The sequence below is a fragment of the Microcaecilia unicolor genome, chromosome 4 (assembly GCF_901765095.1).
Source record: "Microcaecilia unicolor chromosome 4, aMicUni1.1, whole genome shotgun sequence".
Taxonomy (NCBI): Eukaryota; Metazoa; Chordata; class Amphibia; order Gymnophiona; family Siphonopidae; genus Microcaecilia; species Microcaecilia unicolor.
The window spans coordinates 91943904-91963245 of record NC_044034.1 but is presented as its reverse complement, the minus strand read 5'-3'; the positions used below and the strand labels follow the sequence as shown (position 1 = coordinate 91963245).

Sequence of the window (19342 nt, the reverse complement as noted above, 5' to 3'; positions counted from 1 at the left end):
CCCCTCTCCCCTCCCCCACTGTACAGTACAATGATAAGAAAAGAATATGTGACCCCTATTGTGCAGTACAGTGGTAAGAAAACAATAAGTGACTGCCTCTGGATCTGAGAATCCCAGGTTCAAGCCTAGCTGGTGCACCAATGGAAAACAAGCTCAACCCCAAAATATTTATTTTATTTTTTTATTTTCTTAGAGAACCATAAAGAGGTTCAAAAGAGATGTTTTGGAGACTGGGCAAAAGGTGCCTGTGGGCTTTACTGCTGTATACTAGCTGAAGAATAGCCATGGTGTTGTCAGACTCCTGTACAAGATATGCAACCTGAGATGTAATGGTGTGCATTTTTACCTCTGCGCCTGCGGGCAATGTCTCAGCCACCAACATCTGCCACAGATGCATGGCCAACTGTGACCAGCACCTCTCTCTCCAAGGCTGTCAGGGTCACATTGCCGCCAGGTCCTTGTTGCTTTCAGAGCAGATCTTTCCTCTGGGCTGTACTCCGCAGATCCATCCACTTTCTCTTCAGGTCCTCTACATCATGATTTTGGTAATGGAAGGCACTGAGGTGCCAAGCGATGCAGCACCAGATTGCCAGTTTGCCATTGGTACTTGCCTTTGAGGCTGCAGTACCATACAGGACATTGAAGATTGCTATCACCTCCTTCACCATGAGGCACAGTTCAGTAGGGCTGAAGTTCAACTTTCACATATTTGCCCTTTGAGCCATGCTGCCTGCACCTGCTCTTTTTGTGCTAGAGAGTGATTTTTATAAGAAGGCACCTAATTGGTTACTCCTTCGCGTCCATAAAGGCACTGTCACGTGCACCTATCAGCGTGTGGCTATTTCCAGGCCAAACAAATTGGCACTAAATCAGAATGTGGCATGCAAATGGGAGCTGAGAGTCAGTACCACTTTCTGCACACATTATAAATAGCATGCCGCATGCTTTTATATTTTTTTCAGCACTGAATCAGTTTCCTGCACGATAATGGTATTGGTGACACTTTCTCTTGATTTCTGCTACTATTGAACAGGACACCTATCCTGTGAGCTCTTTATTCATTTGAAAGCCATCTATTTTACTTAGTCAGAACAATCAACCACTGCCAATTGCCTGGGAGTATCTTAATTGTAGGTGGAAGATTCTAGAATTGGAAGAGCTTCTTCAAAGGTAAAGGGTGAAGCATTGCAAACTTATATGAGGGGCCTTCATCAGAGCCTGTCCCTCTTCCTACTGCTGTCTTTAAACTTGACTTACCATGTTGTTTGAGGTGTAGCACTCTCGAAACACAGAAACATGTAGACAGATAATGACCATATGACCTACCCAATCTGCCCATCCATGTCATCTACTCTCCTTATCACTCCCTTAGAGATCCTATGTACTTGTCCCAAGCTCTCTTGAATTCAGATACTCTTCTGTGCTCTACTTTCAGTGGCTTTCTGCTCTGTCTCAGCTGCAGCTGGGGGGGGGGGGGGGGGGGGGGGAGTGGGTCGTGCAATGCTGTTCCTGGAGTGCAATTTCTGTAACACTCATTTGGAAGCATTATGGAATTGGCAGTGCTGATGTTAATCGTTGTGTTGGAGGCTTGGTTCGGAAATGTGCTGGAGCCTGTATTGCACTTCACATTCCATAACAGGGTGGCTTGTGATTGTCCACAGATGTTGCATATGTAGTCTATGCATTGCTCAGGGTCCCTCGTAGTACATGTGGGGAGTTCTGGTTGGAAGTTGGAACAGTGGCTTCATAGTTAGGGCAGCAGTTTGGGAGCCAGGGAACTGGGCTCAATTCCCAATTCAGCAACTGCAGACCCACTCACCTAACCCTGTATTGTTTTAGCATTAGCAAACCTAAGATACACTCTCCCGGGGACCGAGTGTGCCTTTCTCAATGAAATGTCTGTAAACATGCTAATTCATGTATGCTGTGTTAGGGGGTGGGAACCCAGGCAAATTGGACTAAGTTTGGCACAGTAATGGTGGCAAAATTTGGGTGCTGAAAAAAATTTGTGCTGATCATTATTCTAGAAATGGCACTCCGAGTTGGCACCGTTTATAGAATAGTGCATAGCGCCAGGATCCATGCCCAACTTTTAGGCATGAGGACCAGGGGCATAGCCAGACTTCGGCGAGAGTGGGGTGCAGAGCCCGAGGTGAGGGGGCATATTTTAGCCCCCCCCCCCCGGCACCACAGACTCACCCACCATTGCCGACTCTCCCATGCCCCCTGCCGCCACCACCATCACCAACAACTTTGACCCCCCCCTGCCGAAGACCCTCTCGACCCTCCTCCTGCTGCCAACCCACCATCGCCGTCGCCTACCTTTGCTGGCGGGGGACCCCAACCCCCACCAGCCAAGGTCCTCTTCTTCCGGCGCAAGGCTTCGTTCTGTTTCTGAGTCTGACATCCTGCACGTTGTACGCGCAGGACGTGAGACTCACAGAAACAGAACGAAGCCCTGCAGATCAGCCAGCAGTTGCTGGCTGATCTGCAAGGCTTTGTTCTGTTTCTGTGAGTCTGACGTCCTGCGCGTACAACGTGCAAAACGTCAGACTCAGAAACAGAACGAAGCCTTGCGCCGGAAGAAGAGGACCTCGGCTGGCGGGGGTTGGGGTCCCCCGCCAGCAAAGGACAGCGACGGCGGGTTGGCAGCAGGAGGGAGGTCAAGAGGGTCATCGGCAAGGGGGTCCAGGGCCAAATCTACAGGGGCTCAGGCCCCCGTGGCCCCACGTAGCTACGTCACTGATGAGGACATATATGAGGACATACACCAACTGAACCCTGGTATCAATCCCCCTGCTTAAATTAAGTGCGGATGCCCCAAATTCTATAATAGTGCATGGATCTTTAGTGAATGCCCCGACTCGCCCATGCCTCCTTTTCAGTTGCGCACTAAAGGATTTATGCAAGCAACTTTATACAACAGTACTCAGCAAGACGCACCCATAAATCCAAATTGTTGCCGATTAGCACCAATAACTGATTGTGAGCACCCAATTATTGGTGCTAACAGGTTTGCTACTCAATTAAATCACACATGCAAATTGGGAGCACACCCAAATTTGGGCATGCAACTTTAAGAGCCATTTATAGAATTCTCCTGTGGGTGGAAAATGGGCAAGGACTTTACACTTCAGTTAGCATACCGTAGTTACCGTGTGCTGTCACTTGTGCATCTCAAGAGGAGATGTTAAGTGCATTCATGCTAATGGAATAGTCTTAACATGCAGTAAAGAACTTTTCCATGCAGTAACTACGAAGTACATAGTGGCAACACCCCCAATACTTACAGCATGTTAAGCCTTTGAACTTACTGCATGTTAAGTTTTACCGTTAAAGCATGATAAGTACAAAAACTTACTATGCTTTAGTAAAAGGGCACCAAAGCAAATAAAAAGAAAGCAAAAGAGAGAAAGGGAAAGGGGACTTGATATACTGCCTTTCTGAGGTTTTTGCAACTACATTCAAAGTGGTTTACATATATTCAGGTACTTATTTTGTACCAGGGGCAATGGAGGGTTAAGTGACTTGCCCAGAGTCACAAGGAGCTGCAGTGGGAATTGAACCCAGTTCCCCGGGATCAAAGTCCACTGCACTAACCACTAGGCTAAGAATCATTGCATTCCTTAATTTACTTGTTTTGTTTATAAATGTTATTATGACTATATTTTGTGGCATTTCTTAATTCACAGATGACTCAGTCAAAAATGCAGCATGCTTATGCAAGCCTGTCACCCTGCTACTGTTCTATCTGAGGTGACAGTCAGCAGGAATGTGGTTCTTCTAGCTAGACAGTGAATTCCCAGGTCCTGAGAATCCCAAGGGAGGCGTCACCTGCTTACATGGCAGTCATGGTGGCATTACAACTTTGAAATAGATCTTACAATAAGGCACCAAGGACCAGTCTTGCAAAACAAAAACCTAGGGAGGGGCTTTTATCAGCCCATGCACGTAGACGTATAATCAGAGAAACTAGAAGTGTATGCAAGGATAACTGGAAAAAGAAATAACTGCAGATCTTGTGACTTACAACTGGCAAGGTTTCCCATCTCATGATTGGGTGTGTCATACTGATACCAGAAGACCTGTGTATACAAAGGAATAGCAAGGTAGGTCTACTCGCCCACTGGAAACTGTGTGAGCACTACAGTATTCCGGTATCAGTGAACACTGAGATTACAACCCAACAAAAAGCTTGATGAAGAGAAAAGCGCAAGAACAGCACTGGTAATAGAACTGTCTATATCAAGCAACTGCTCTATCCAACACATGGTGAAGCAGAGGATCACTGAGTACCAAGAAGTGAAATCAAAGACCAGGAAAATGTGGCAGGAATACACAAAATCAGTCCCAGTTGTCTTAGGCAACACAACCCTGACTATAAAGCAGTGGCGTAGCTACAGGTGGGCCTGGGTGGGCTGTGGCCCACCCAATTTGGACTCAGGCCCACCCAAAATTGTGGCAGTCTTGCTGTGGAAGTCCCCAAACCCCACCAGCTAAAGGTTTCCTCCTCCTCAGGCAGCCAATGCTCTTCCAAATGGCAGCTGGCACCGCACACCGGCCCCTCTCCACATTTCACCCGTGCGAAGGCACTGAGCATATACGGACTCCTGGCGGCGGCGTCAGCTCAAGTCAAGTGCCTGCCAGCTGCTGTTTGGAAGAGCACTGGCTGCCCGAGGAGGAAAAAATCTTCAGCTGTGCAGTTTGGGGATCCCCAACAGCTAAGGTATTTAATATTTTGTCTTTGAAGGTAGGGGGAGAGGCAGAATGCAGAGAACAGAGCGGAAGGGGGCCAGGAGGGGCTGAATTCCGTGCCCATCCATTTTGGGCTCAGGCCCACCCAAACTTGACTGTCTGGCTACGCCCCTGCTATAAAGAACTTCCAAGAACACCTCAATCTGTTGCCTGTAGGTATTACACACCTTAAGAACTCCAGAAAAAACTGGGCCGGCTTAATCATTAGGCAAACGAGGGCAGCGGCTTCTAGGGGCAGCAAAAGACAAATTCCAGTCAAGGCAGAGCAGTGTTTTCTGACAGCCACACACAACACAAAGAACCAGCAGTGAATATTTTTACTTGTAGAAAGGATAGATAGTTTTCAAATAGCTCATTATCTGTATAAATAGCCATTTACCTAAGTAAATGGCCTTTGGAAATTGCCCTCATTATGTATACATTCAAAAGGTAATTTACTACTGGCCTAGATTTTTGAATCACGTCTATTTTTAAAAAAACTAATTTGTATTGAACATTCTTAAAGAAAATTCAAACAGAAAACTTCACAATCAGTAGTTGCACGTGGTTTCTTCAATGCATCCACCGCTGACACATCCAACATAAACAACCAGCACCCTATCCACCCCCTAACCCCCCAACTCCCCCTACAGAGATAGCCCACCCTACCAAATCTCTACCCCCCCCCGTCCCCACCCATCCCCCAAATACTAAATCAATCATCATCATTTACAACACTCCTCTCTTCTCCACTGTTGAAAGCATTTCCATCTCTGTTCAAAGAGTCTCAGTTTATGGTGACTCAACGCTGTCAACTGATACATAAGATACCAGTTCTCCATTTTTAGCACCACTTGATTCCAGTCTGGAGGCTGGGTCTGTTTCCAGTGAGCGGCCAGCTCCACCCGGGCCAATGTTGCCCTCAGTTGGCACAAAGAATCTTCTTCATCATCAAGCCCCAAAACAAGTCTATTCACTACTATTACTATGTATCATTTCTATATATATGTTACGTTCCATGTATGTTATCATGTATATATGCACCGTATGCAATAACATTTGCAATTCTGTTACCCGGAAATGGCAACCGCCATTACGGCAAATGTAAGTCACATTGAGCCTGCAAATTGGTGGGAAAATGTGGGATACAAATGCTACAAATAAATACAATAAATAAATATAGTGCTACTAGGCGTACGCAGTGCTGTACACTGAACATGTAAGAGACAGTCCTTGCTCAACAGAGCTTACAGTCTAATCAAGATTAGAAACAGGACAAATAAGGGATAAGGGAATTACTTAAGGTGGGAATGATAAAACAGACATGGATACTGAGCAAGTGAATAGGAGACAGGAGTTAAAAGCAGCATCAAAAAGGTGGGATTTTAGCCTAGATTTGAAGATGGCCAGAGCTGCAGCTTGAAGTACTGATTCAGGAAGTCTATTCCAGGCGTATGGTGCAGCAAGATAAAAGGAATGGAATCTGGAGTTGGCATTGGAGGAGAAGGGTACAGATAAGAGAGATTTATCCAATGAATGGAGTTCCCGGGGAGGAATATAGGGAGAGAAAAGAGTGCAGTGAGGAGCTGCAGAGTGAATGCTTTTGAAAGTCAATAAGAGGAGTTTGAATTGTATGTGGAAATGGATAGGGAGCCAATGAGGACACTTCAGGAGAGGGCTAATTACTTCACTAGAGAAGCTTCCATCATGTGCATAATATCTCAGTGAAACAGCTGGGAAAACATTTGGAACATTTTTTGCCAGTATAGCTGGATAACTGGGTAGTGCCACCACATACGTATGGCTATAAAGTCCCTTGTTCATCACTTTTTGTTCTAAAAAAATTAGCTAAATTATCTGCTGTAGGAGATCGAGATGAATTACAAGTAACTTTAGTAGTACAACAGGGATCATTTCAAATAGGTGGGAAAATGTGGGGTACAAATGCAACAAATAAATAAATATCAACCAGAGAGATAGATGGTATATGTGTCTTTCGGTTTATTGGACCTGAACCAATTATTTTGGAATAGTAAACCCTCTTCTGTTTCTTAACCGACACTTTATATAGGGGACACCAGTTACCTCCAGTGTGTTTTTACCTCATCTCCTGATTTTATCAACTTACGTTTTAATCTTCTACCTTTTTGTTTTAGCTTTGACAATTCCTTCTGAATTTCATATAATCATATTCACATCTTAGCTCTAAAGGCAAAGAGTTCCACAAGCTTGACATAGCTATAGGATTGAATTCCATAAACAGCACCAAAAAAAATTGGTGCTGAAAAAATAGTGCTAAGCGCTACTCTATAAATGTTTATATAACAGCGCTTAGCATCGGGTACCGCAACTACATTTAGGTGCGACCAATTTACACCAATGAAAATTCCCATACCTTAATTAGGTGTGGATCCCCCTAATTCTATAACTGCATACATGAATTGTAGGAACATTCATGACCTGCCCATGACCCTCCCATGGATGTGCTCACTTTATACGTGGATCCCACACCTAAATTTACATACAGAAATTTTATTAATTCCAATTAGCACCAATAATTAAGATCTCAATTATCATCGCTAATTGGCTCATTGTTCAACTAAATTGTGCATGCAAATTGGGCACACGCCCAAATTTGCATACACAATTTTTAGTGGGGGATATCGTATAGCATTTTACAATTAGAGGCACATTTAGAGGTAAAATGAAATCTTGTAATTTGTTAAAGACTTCTCCAAGACAAGTTCATGTCTAGAGGAAAGATAGATCTGAATATTTTTTGGAATACTGTCAATCTACGAAATTAGACATGAAGTCAGATCCATCTGGAATTTATTACCAAGCAGGTCTTAAATGATATTGCATCTTTAACTATGAAGATCATTTCATCAAAGTCCACATGTGGTTGGTTTAAGAATTGACCTTCTGGGAGTTTATTATCTAAACACCCTCTCCACCCCCTACTCTTTAAGGGGTCCTTTTACTAAGCTGCAGTAAAAATGGCCCTGCGCTAGCGGCGGGGGCCATTTTTGCCACAAGCTGCAGCCCTTTTTACTGCAGCAGGTAAAAATGCCTAAAAAATAGCCATAACTAACCAAACTTCTTGTCCAAAGTGAATAGTAATCAAAAATACCCAACTGAAGTAACCTAACTTACCAGCTGTTGTACAAAGGGCTCTCAGAAGTTCACACACAGGTTCATCAGCCCTTTCGTAGTGCAACATCAGCTGGGTCAAGTTACGTATCAGTTACGTCTTCCTGCCACCATGTGCATCCACAACACCTTCCATGTCTCCCTGCTAAAACCTGTAGTGTTATTGAGAGGCTAAGGTTATTTTTACTGCAGCCGATAAATAGCCAATTTTTTACTTTGTTCTACTAATGGCCACGCGCTAGTGTTGCCAATAGTGTATGAGAACTTACCGACACCTATTTTGTAGGTGGTAAGGGCTCACAAACCAATTCTGTGCAGGATGCGCTAACTGATTAGCATAGAAACACCCACTCTCTACCCCAGACATGCCCCTCCTCAAAAAATTAATGTTTTTTTTAGCACACAGTGCACACAGATTTGAAAGTTACCACAGAATGCCTAAGTGTGTCCCACAGTACACCACTTTAAGCTGTGGTAGTGCTTATTTTTTATTTACATTTGTACCCCGCGCTTTCCCACTCATGGCAGGCTCAATGCGGCTTACATATACAGGTACTTATTTGTACCTGGGGCAATGGAGGGTTAAGTGACTTGCCCAGAGTCACAAGGAGCTGTGCCTGAAGTGGGAATTGAACTCAGTTCCCCAGGACCAGAGTCCACCACCCTAACCACTAGGCCACTCCTCCACATGCAGCCTAGTAAAAGAGTCCCTTAGACAACTATTACAATGCTCAAGAATATTTGTAGAACTGAGCTATATAGCAGGACAGCATTTAAAGCATGGCTCATTCCTGGGAAGTCTCTTTGGGGTCCTCTTACTAAGCTGCAGTTTAAAAAAATGGCCTTAAGAACAAAAGTGTTGCCATACTGGGACAGACCAAAGGTCCATCAAGCCTAGCATCCTGTTTCCAACAGTGGCCAATCCAGGTTACATGTATTTGGCAAGATCTCAAAAGAGTACAATACATTTTATGCTGCTTATCCTAGAAATAAGCAGTGGATTTTCCCAAAGTCCATCTTAATAATGACTTGTGGACTTTTAGGACGTTATCCAAACTTTTTAAAACCCCGCTAAGCTAATTGATTTTACCGTATTCTCTGGCAACAAATTCCAGAGATTAATTATACATTGAATGAAGAAATATTTTCTCCTATTTGTTTAAATTTACTGCTTTGTAGCTTCATTGAGTGCCCCCTAGTCCTAGTATTTTTTAAAAGTGTAAACAAGCAATTCACGTCTACCCGTTCCACTCCACTCATTATTTTATAGACCTCTGAAATACCTCCCCTCAGCCATCTTTTCACCAAACTGAAGAGCCCTAGCCGCTTTAGCCTTTTTTCCTCATAGGGAAGTCATCCCATCCCCTTTATTATTTTTGTCGCCCTTCTCTGCACCTTTTCTAATTCCACTATATCTTTTTTGAGATGCGGTGACCAGAATTGCACACAGTATTTGAGGTGCATTCGTACCATGGAGTGATACTAAGGCATTATAACATCCTCATTTTTGTTTTCTATTCCTTTCCTAATAATACCTATTTACTTTTTTAGCCACTGCTGCACATTGAGCAGAGGGTTTCAATGTATCATCAGCAATGTCACTTTGATCCCTTTCCTGGTCAGTGACTCCTAATGTGGAACCTTGCATCACGTAGCTTTTTATTCGGGTTCCTCTTTCTCACATGTATCACTTTGCACTTGTATAGAAATGACTATATTCAAAACAATATGTCCTTTGCAGGAAAAAAGGCCTCAAAGAGCTCCTAGATAATGATAAATCGATTGGAGCTGAAACATTTAATTTCTATAGCAGCAGATATGTTGGAGATTTGTTTCTAGGAGACTAGCATACCCGCACCCAACGTGTTGTATCACTTTGCACTTGTTCATATTAAACATTATCTGCCTTAGCGCACCCTTATGTGGGTTTTTCTCACATGCTAAGACCATTTTTACTACAACAGTAAAATGGCCAAGTTTTCACTTTTTTAAGTTAATGGCCATGCATTAATGTTGTCATTAGCATGTAACCATTATGAAAAATTAGCACATGAGCCCTTACCAACACCTATTTTTAGATAGTATGGCCTCATATGTGAAGCTTGCGCTAATCAATTAGTGTGTGGTAATATAGCTGCACTGACTGATTAGTGTAGGAATACTCACTCTCAGCCCCTACAGACACACACCCCTGAGACGAAAATTTTAAAAATATTTTCAGAGTGCAGTTATCACATGCAGATTTGGAAATTACCACAGGATTCCTGCACGTGTCCTGTGGTTAGCTATTTTAAAGTGTGGTAAACACGCGCTAGCGCTTACTACAGCTTAGTAAAAAGGTCCCTTTGTTACATGTAAGATGCAGTGACATAGTCACCGGGGGAGGGGCTTATTCAGCAGGTGCGCTTCGCCACTAGCATTAGCTCTCTTGCGCATGCTCAATTTGGCATTAGCAGGGAAGTGAGCCTGCTGAATAAGTGCTGCTGCAGGTGCAACTCGAGCAGGAGAGGTCTTCTGCTGGTGGGACCAGGGCCACCGAAAGACACAGCTGAGCCTGGGGTAGGGTTACCATATGTCCGGATTTACCCGGACATGTCCTCTTTTTGAGGACATGTTCGGGCGTCCAGGCGGGTTTTGCCAGTCCTCCCGTTGGTCCGGATTTCTGGACAAACGGGTGGGCGGGTGGCAGACCTATCCTAGCCTCCCCTCCACTTCCTTACTATCTACTGCCCTGGTGGTCTAGTGAGCTCTTCGGGGCAGGAAAGAACCGCCTCTTTCCTGCCCGGAGCGCTGCCCTTGCCCTGCATCCTGTTGCTGTGTGACGGTCTCGGGATTCAAAATGGCCACCGAGAGTTGAAGCAGCCTCGCAAGACTTCAACGCTCGGCGGCCATTTTGAATCCCGATACCGTCAAAGCAGGGGCAGGGGCAGGATGTGGGCGGGGCTGCTGCCCCCCCCACCCACTTGGGATGTAGCTGCAGCTGCCACCCCCTACCTTCCGACATCAGTGCATCTGCTCCTCCCTGGCCTCAAAGGGGGGGACATGGTACTGGGGTCTGTCTCTCTCCTGGGTTATCATGTTAACGTATTCACCTGGGTCCCAACAGGAGCAAGAGAGAGACATATTCCAGTGCCGGGCCCCCCTTGAAGGCCATGCCCAGGGTATTTTGCCCCCCCCCCCCAGTCCTGGGTGGGATTTGGCATCCCCAAGCCAACTCAGATACTTATATTTTGAGGAGCAGAGGGTGGAGACTGGGGTCATGGGGGTGGGGGAGAGATAGAATTGCATGTCTACCCACCTTGGGCTAAGGCCCACCCAGAACTGGCCATCTGGCTACTTAATCCATTGGTAAGATGTAGTCTTAAACGAATTTTAAAAGAACAGGTATAACCAAAAATCTTTAGTATTTCACCCAAGTACACGCCTGCCGAGACTCTCGGTAACAACTAACAAGTGATTCCTCACTGCGCCGCGGGAAGATTGTTGAAACGCACCCTTTTCCTCCCCGTCTCATCTGCCCGCAACCTCGGAGTCATCTTCGACTCCTCCCTCTCCTCGGCACACATCCAGCAGATAGCCAAGACCTGTCGCTTCTTCCTCTTCAACATCAGCAAAATTCGCCCTTTCCTCTCTGAACACACCACCCAAACTCTCGTCCACGCTCTCATTACCTCTTGCCTTGACTACTGCAACTTACTCCTCACCGGACTCCCACTTAGCAATCTATCCCCCCTTCAATCTGTTCAGAACTCTGCTGCACGTCTTATATTCCGCCAGAACCGATATACTCATATCACCCCTCTTCTCAGGTCACTTCACTGGCTTCCAATCCGATACCGCATTCAGTTCAAGCTTCTCCTTCTTACCTACAAATGTACTCAGTCTGCTGCCCCTCACTACCCTCATCTCCCCTTATGTTCCCACCCGAAACCTCCGTTCACAGGACAAATCCCTCCTCTCAGTACCCTTCTCCACCACTGCCAGCTCCAGGCTCCGCCCATTCTGCCTCCCTATGCCTGGAACAACCTTCCTGAGCCCTTACCTCAAGCCCCCTCCCTGCCCATCTTCAAGTCTTTGCTTAAAGCCCAACTCTTCAATGCTGCCTTCGGCACCTAACTCTTACCTTCAGGATATCCAGACTGCCCCAATTTGACTGCCCTTATCGAACTGACTATTCACTTGTCCTTTAGATTGTAAGCTCTTTGAGCAGGGACTGTCCTTTTATGTTAAATTGTACAGCGCTGGGTAACCCTAGTAGCGCTTTAGAAATGTTAAGTAGTAGTAGTAGTAAGTAGTAAGTTGTAGTAGCTGCTGGTATTTTACTTCCATCGCTCTCTCTCTCCCCTGTCAGACCGACTCTAGAAACGTGGGATACGAGAGAGCGAGCGAGGTCGTATCTAACCTCCCTAGACTCAGGGGACTCCGTTTGACGTATGCAAATAAGAGAAGGGAACGAGCCCTGCGATTGGTTGTGGCCAGAACCTCCCTTCCAAGCCGTTCGTTCAGTCACAGTGCCGGGTAGGCGCTGTTCAGATGAATGAAAGGCGGAACGTGAAAACATTTACCGATAAAGGTAAAGAAGTCGATTTCTTTTTAAATTCCCAAGTCTGATTGCTAGCTGGTTCGTGTCATCTGCCCCTCTACTGGAGCTCCAATTTTCTTGGACTCACTAAAAAGTTGTAGAAATGTAGTGGCTTCCCGTGTCTGGTCCATTACTTTTCCCATTTACTCTTTTAACAGAAGCTAGCAAACACTATATTTTCTAAGTACAGTAAGGAGGCGCTGGCTGTTATCCAGATCTGATAGCTTTTATATTTGTAGTTGCCTCTCTTGTCCACATAAATAAGGCAGAAAATAGTTAGTGGCACTATTTATATCTAATTGCTAGGTGTTTCCTTCCGGGGAAAGTTTTATTCGAAAGGGTATGGTTTGAGTGCATTGTAATCTTCTCATGCATCTTGCCTTTCTTTAGGTCCTCGTCATGGGAGTCCCGACTTCCAAACCTCTACAGAAGAAGCAAGCCAGGGTGGTGATGATGGGGCTGGACTTCGCCGGGAAGTCCACGCTCCTGTATAAGCTGAAGAGAAACCAGACAGTGCAGACGTTGCCCACGGTGGGCTTCAACGTGGAGTCCGTGGAGCCGGAGAAGAGCGTGCCCCTCACCATCTGGGACGTGGGCGGCCAGGACAAGCTGCGGGCCAGCTGGAAGGATTACCTGGACGACACGGACGCCTTGATCTTCGTGGTAGACAGTGCAGACAGGGCCAGGCTGCCGACGGCGGCCACTGAGCTGCGGCGGCTGCTGGACCACGCGGCCTTGGCCGAGGTGCCCTTCCTGGTCCTGGCCAATAAGCAGGACGCGCCGGGCGCGGTGAAGGCGCACGAGCTGGGGCAGCGCCTGAGGCTGGAGGACTGCTACGATGATCGCGCGTGGGAGCTGAGAGGCTGCAGCGCGCACACGGGGGAAGGGTTGCAGGAAGCCCTGCACGCGATCAGCAGACTGCTCAAAAAGCACAGGCAGCCCTAAGTTGAACCCCGGGTCGCCCGATCATTGGAAAACACGAGTTTAGCCATCATCACCGGCCTAATCAGCTCATCCCATCTAACCTTCAACAAAGTTATGGGAATTGGGGCACACGAGTCACCTGGCATGGCAGCACAAGCATCCTTCCCTGATGAACCACAAATCTAGCAAGAACAAAAGTGATGGGAATTGGGAAGTTGGCTGCCATCGGCTTAAAACCTGAACCACAGATGATCTGATCTGGCAGGCAACAAAGCCGTGAGACTGCAGGCAGCAGGTTTGCTCGCTTCTTCTTTCAAGATTTGCACGTTTGCTGTAGCGCAGAATGGGGAAGCTACTGTGAAATGTTTATAAGGTCTTGGAAATCTGTGTGCAATATTTAATTTAAATAAAATGTCCATCGTCATGATGCAAAATGTTTATCTTTCTCCGGGGCTGTTTCTAAGTTCGTGCCTGGTAAGGATTTTTAGCTACGCCCGAGGAACAGGTTTTGATTCTACAGCTCAGACGTGTATTGTAAGACTATTTTTGGAGGTGTATAATTTGTTGGTTTCTTATACAAGCGCGTCCCCTGATCTAGGTGACAATTAATGTCTAGTCAGTGTATGTGTGTGTATCTGATTAACCCTAGTAGAGTTTTGATACTCCAGGAGTTCAGCCAAATTCAAGTTATGAGTTTCTGTAAGTTGCTTACTGGCCACATCCATGAAAAACGATCCCTGCTGCATAGGGCTCCAGTCTAAAAAAATTGCTGTGAGCGCACACCGTGTCATTCACCCCCACCTGCTAGGTGGGGCCCATAATCCAAAGATTGGGTACCTAGACGAGTCATAACATACCTAAAAACTCACACCCACTGACTATTTTTACTTATTCGGATTTATTAACCACCTTTAGGCATAGAGAGCAGGTCCAATTTATAATTTATAAACGTAATAATATGACCAAATATAAACATAAATACAGTAAATGAGGTAAAATGGCAATAGAACTAATATGAAACAATATCAGAAATATGGAAAATAACAAAGATATTAATACAGTCAGCATAATATCATTTATCATTTATTTATTTACTATACCGTTTCAAATTGCATTCACAAAACAGAACGGTTTACATCATGATATAAAATCTCATATTAAAAAACATATAAAAAATCCATCAATTAATAGAAAAGCACAGCAAAACTAAAAGAACATTCTAAAAGTAATAACATCATTGAGCCAGGACAACCATTCATAACAAACTACATAAGCAAACATATTATGTTACTGTATATTCATTCTGCATATTTTCCCACTTTTAACTCAGATTATTTTCAAACGTATTCTGAAACGGATATGTTTTCAGAAGTTTACGAAACCGAGCATAGGACTCTTCTAATCTTATGATCTTAGGGAGACAGTTCCAATGAGAGGGGGCTAGAATGAAACACCTAATAAGCATACATTAGAACAGTCAAATAACATAGTTATGATGTTAATGCTTTTTCTACAACACGGCTTACTATGTAGTCAAGGGACCAAGTGCAGATATAAAGATGGGTAGTCTAGAGTCGATTGGGATAAATAGACGGGTGGCTAAACTGAAGGCAAGTTCTTTGTACAATTAAACAAGATTTGAGGAACTGGTCTAAGGTACAGGGTGTGCAGCAATCTAGTCCAGGTACAGAATGAGTGTATAGTCGGACGGTCACCATATGTATTAAAGGATTGAGAGAAGAGCCAGGCTTTCACCTGCTTCCTGAAGTAGAGGTAGTCTCCAGGTAGATGTAGCCCCTGTGGGAGTAAGTTCCACCAGTGGCGTACCAAGGGGGGGGCGGTTGGGGCGGTCCGCCCCAGGTGCACTCTGCTGGGGGGGGGGGGTGCCGCGCGCCTGTTGGCCAAGTCCGCTCGTTCCCTCCCTGCTGCTCCCTCTGCACAGAACAGGTTACTTCCTGTTCTGGGGCAGAGGGAGCAGCAGGGAACGAGCGGACTTGGAGCCGACAGCCGCGCAGCACCCCCCCCCCCCCCAGCAGGTAAAAATGCACCCGGGGGGGTCATAATTTTGCCCGGGGGGGGACTGCACCCGGGGGGGGGGGCACATCGGTGATCCGCCCCGGGTGTCAGCCAGCCTAGGAACGCCACTGAGTTCCACACTGGGGGGGGGGGGGCGCTACTCCTGAGGGTATCACATCATACAATTTCTTTAGATGAGGGTACAGATAATGATGGTCCTTGAGAGGACCTTAGAGGTTTCAAAGGTGTGTAGAGGGCTAACTTATTCTTTAAGTACTCTGGCCCATTTTGTCTGAGGACCTTGAAAAATCAAACATAGAGTTGTAAATTTAACCCTGTAAGGTCCTGGTAACCAGTGTGGTTTCTGCAGGAAGGGTGTGATGTGGTCATGCCACTTACAGCCCTCTCAGTATTCTGAATGAGATGGAGCAAACTCTTTTTGGTTTGACCAGTGTGCAGGGCTTTACTGTAATCCCAGTGATGATGTTATCACAACATGTGGCCAGACTCATCTTTTTAATATAGGAAGAGTGATTTTGTAGTTGCTGCAGGTGATGGACGCAATTTTTAAATGTGGTTTGAAAGTGCTGAGTCTAGCATGAGCCCAAGATTCCTGACCTGTGATTTTAGAAGGAATTAATTACTTTGCAAAAGGTATTTGTCCAGTTGTGTTAGGTAGTGATTTGGTTAGTATGGACCAGGCATTCAATAAATCAAGCCACTGTCCTCTTCCTGCTCCTCGTGTGACATCCACTGTTTAGATTATGTGCTTAGCGGGAAGTGGTGTTCCTCACCAGATGGCCACACACAGGCACTGCAGAAGGAACTGACCCTGTGGGATGCCAGGATGAGGGTTTTTTTTTTTTGTTTTTTTTTTGCAAATGACTGTGAAACCCTTGCTAGGCCTCATCAATCGGTTTCTCCAACCCAACAGCATGGGTGGTGCTCTTTCCTTTAGACCATATGAGGTTCAATCTTCTAGATCATTGGTTCCCAACATGCAGTACATGTACCCCAAGGGGTATGTGAGATACCAGCAGGGGGTACATGGTGCCCAACCAGTGCCTTCCCCTCAAAGGTGCAGAATAATTATGTATATATGGACAGTGTGGCAGTTGTATTATGTGTGATGTGATGGAAGAAACTTCTAAGTTTTGGTATAATTAATGATAAAAAAATGGATTAATCTTTGTAGCTCAACTAATTGTATTTCGAAGGCAGTTATCTACTTGATCTGTTGTCCTTGTGTGTTGAAATATATAGGTCAGACAAAACGTATGCTGAAAACGAGGTTGATTGAACATAAACATTGGATTACTGCGAAGAAGATACAAATGCCTCTGGTTAAACATTGTGTGTCTATGAAGCACTCTTTCTAACAGTTATGATGTTTTGTTATTGAAGAACTCGCTAATAATGGACGAAGAGGAGACGTGTCACGTTGTCTTCATCAAAAAGAACAAAAATGGATCTTTAAATTACAAACTATGTCACCACGGGGTTTAAATGGCCCTCTTGAATGGGGAGCATTTTTTTTTAATTTATAACCATTTAAATTTTTACAAGCGATAAAACAACTTGCCAGAAATACAGAGAAAGTAATATATAGGAATTATTTCAGTCAGGTAATTCTATTCTCTTCCTTAGACCACTAAATAGGGAGAGTGAAACAAGACAAGGAGATCAATTAAACAGTAAACAGAAAAAAAAAAAGTGGTATTAACCTGATTATCCCCAGATATTACTCGTCTAATTCATTAATCTACATTGATCATCTGGTTGGCTTCTTCAAGGCCAGTACGGTGTATAGTCAAATCATTTCATTGAAAACATGCTTATTGTCCAATATTAGTTAGAAATAATACATCTGATTACATTCTTTCTCTTTTAAAAACCAGAAGTTATTTAACAATACATGTACTTAAGTCTTTAATTCAGATCCCACTGATTAAAGTAATCCCAGTTTTCACAGGTTTCACTCCTTTTAAAGTAATAATTGAGGAAATACAATGAGAAGCATTTTATTAAATGCTATTTTTTCTGTAACTTTTTTCTCATTGGTTATTTTTGGTAACCAATAGAAATTCCTTTTTTGATTTTTTACGTCACGTAGTAGGTGGTCTCAAAGATGGTGTTTATTTAACCAGTCGCCATTTTATTGTCATACTACTTGGCTGAAATATTTTTTATATTTGTGGATTCCTCCTGATGCAGAGATGAAACAGGGGGCCCCCTTGTTGAGGACTTATACATTGCGCTACAGTTAACATTGGTGGCTCGCCTTGGTTGGACAATTTTGGAAATTGATAGCCATGCAGACCATCTGGATAGAAAGCTAAGTAATAAATAACTGTTTTTGTGCAAATGTAGTAATTTTCCTATATTTTGGTAACTGTTTTCAGCTCTGTGTTGACTTGTTACATGATACAACATTCTTCATTTATTTCCTCAGGTTTTTTTTGCTACAAAGTTTTTTTCTCCATTAGGGAGTTGTTTTCCTTTGTAGTTGGTTTTCAGAGGTTTGAAACCAATGATAGTAGCCATTCTAATTGGAGGAGACCATCTCTGTAGGCACCCCAGGCAGCTGAGGTTTCTTGTTTAAATATTGTGCTATATCTTGTGATCCAGGTCCAAGCCATCTTTTGAGCAAATGTAGTTTGGTTAGGTTTCTGATATAAATTTTGCTCTCCAGCATTTATACGTTTTTGATTTTTGAGCATATATGGACAGCCCATTCAGGTCACAACCCCAGATGTGGGTTTTGTGACCCCATTTGGTAAGCTCTGCCCTAGGATTACCCTTCTAAGATGTTCATAATTAAATTCAGCAATCAAGATCACCCCAACACCTTCTAGAATTAGTTTAAGGTCTTATCTACCACACCCCCCACAATCTGGCACAACACCATTTCCAAAAATAAAAACATATAATAGAAAATAAGGGAAAAAAACAATAATCAATATAGCAAAAAGTCCAGAAGCATATGTGAAAGCCGATAATTGTACATCATGCTTCCCTATAGTAATGAAGTGTAAAGAGCTGGAAGGGCAGCATGTTTCCTTCATCCCTGAGAACTACCAGTAGGAATTAAAGTTTGGGTATTTGAATGAATATGAACCAGATCTACTACTACATATTTAAAGCTCGATTCTGCAATCTGCTTCTTGCTGGCCTCCCACTTAGTCACCTCTCCCCTCTCCAATTGGTTCAAAACTCTGCTGCCCGTCTCATCTTCCGCCAGGGTCGCTTTACTCATACTACCCCTCTCCTCAAGTCGCTTCACTGGCTCCCTATCTGTTTTCGCATCCTGTTCAAACTTCTACTAACCTATAAATGTACTCACTCTGCTGCTCCCCAGTATCTCTCCACACTCGTCCTTCCCTACACCCCTTCCCGTGCACTCCGCTTCATGGATAAATCCTTCTTATCTGTTCCCTTCTCCACTACTGCCAACTCCAGACTTCGCGCCTTCTGTCTCGCTGCACCCTACGCCTGGAATAAACTTCCTGAGCCCCTACATCTTGCCCCATCCTTGACCACCTTTAAATCTAGACTGAAAGCCCACCTCTTTAACATTGCTTTTGACTCGTAACCACTTGTAACCACTCGCCCCCACCTACCCTCCTCTCCTCCTTCCTGTACACATTAATTGATTTGATTTGCTTACTTTATTTTTTGTCTATTAGATTGTAAGCTCTTTGAGCAGGGACTATCTCTTTCTTCTATGTTTGTGCAGCGCTGCGTACGCCTTGTAGTGCTATAGAAATGCTAAATAGTAGTAGTAGTAGTATAAGTCATCTAGATAGAAATGGGATGTCCAGGTTCAAATGCACACAGTTTCCTAAGAAATTTACTAAAGATTGGCTAAGCTTGGAGGCTGTTGTAAAATATATATAAGAAGGTGGGGAAATACACATGAAGATGCAGAACAGA

The 19342-nt window shown here is 44.4% G+C and overlaps 1 protein-coding gene across 1 annotated transcript; it reads left to right on the top strand.

Annotated features, from left to right (window-relative positions):
* The first annotated feature begins 12431 nt into the window (after positions 1-12431).
* Positions 12432-13803, top strand: ARL11 (ADP ribosylation factor like GTPase 11). Its single transcript, XM_030199416.1, has 2 exons — positions 12432-12460; positions 12860-13803. The coding sequence occupies exon 2, from the start codon at positions 12869-12871 to the stop codon at positions 13412-13414; it is 546 nt and encodes a 181-aa protein (XP_030055276.1). The 5' UTR covers positions 12432-12460; positions 12860-12868; the 3' UTR covers positions 13415-13803.
* The last annotated feature ends 5539 nt before the right edge of the window (positions 13804-19342 follow it).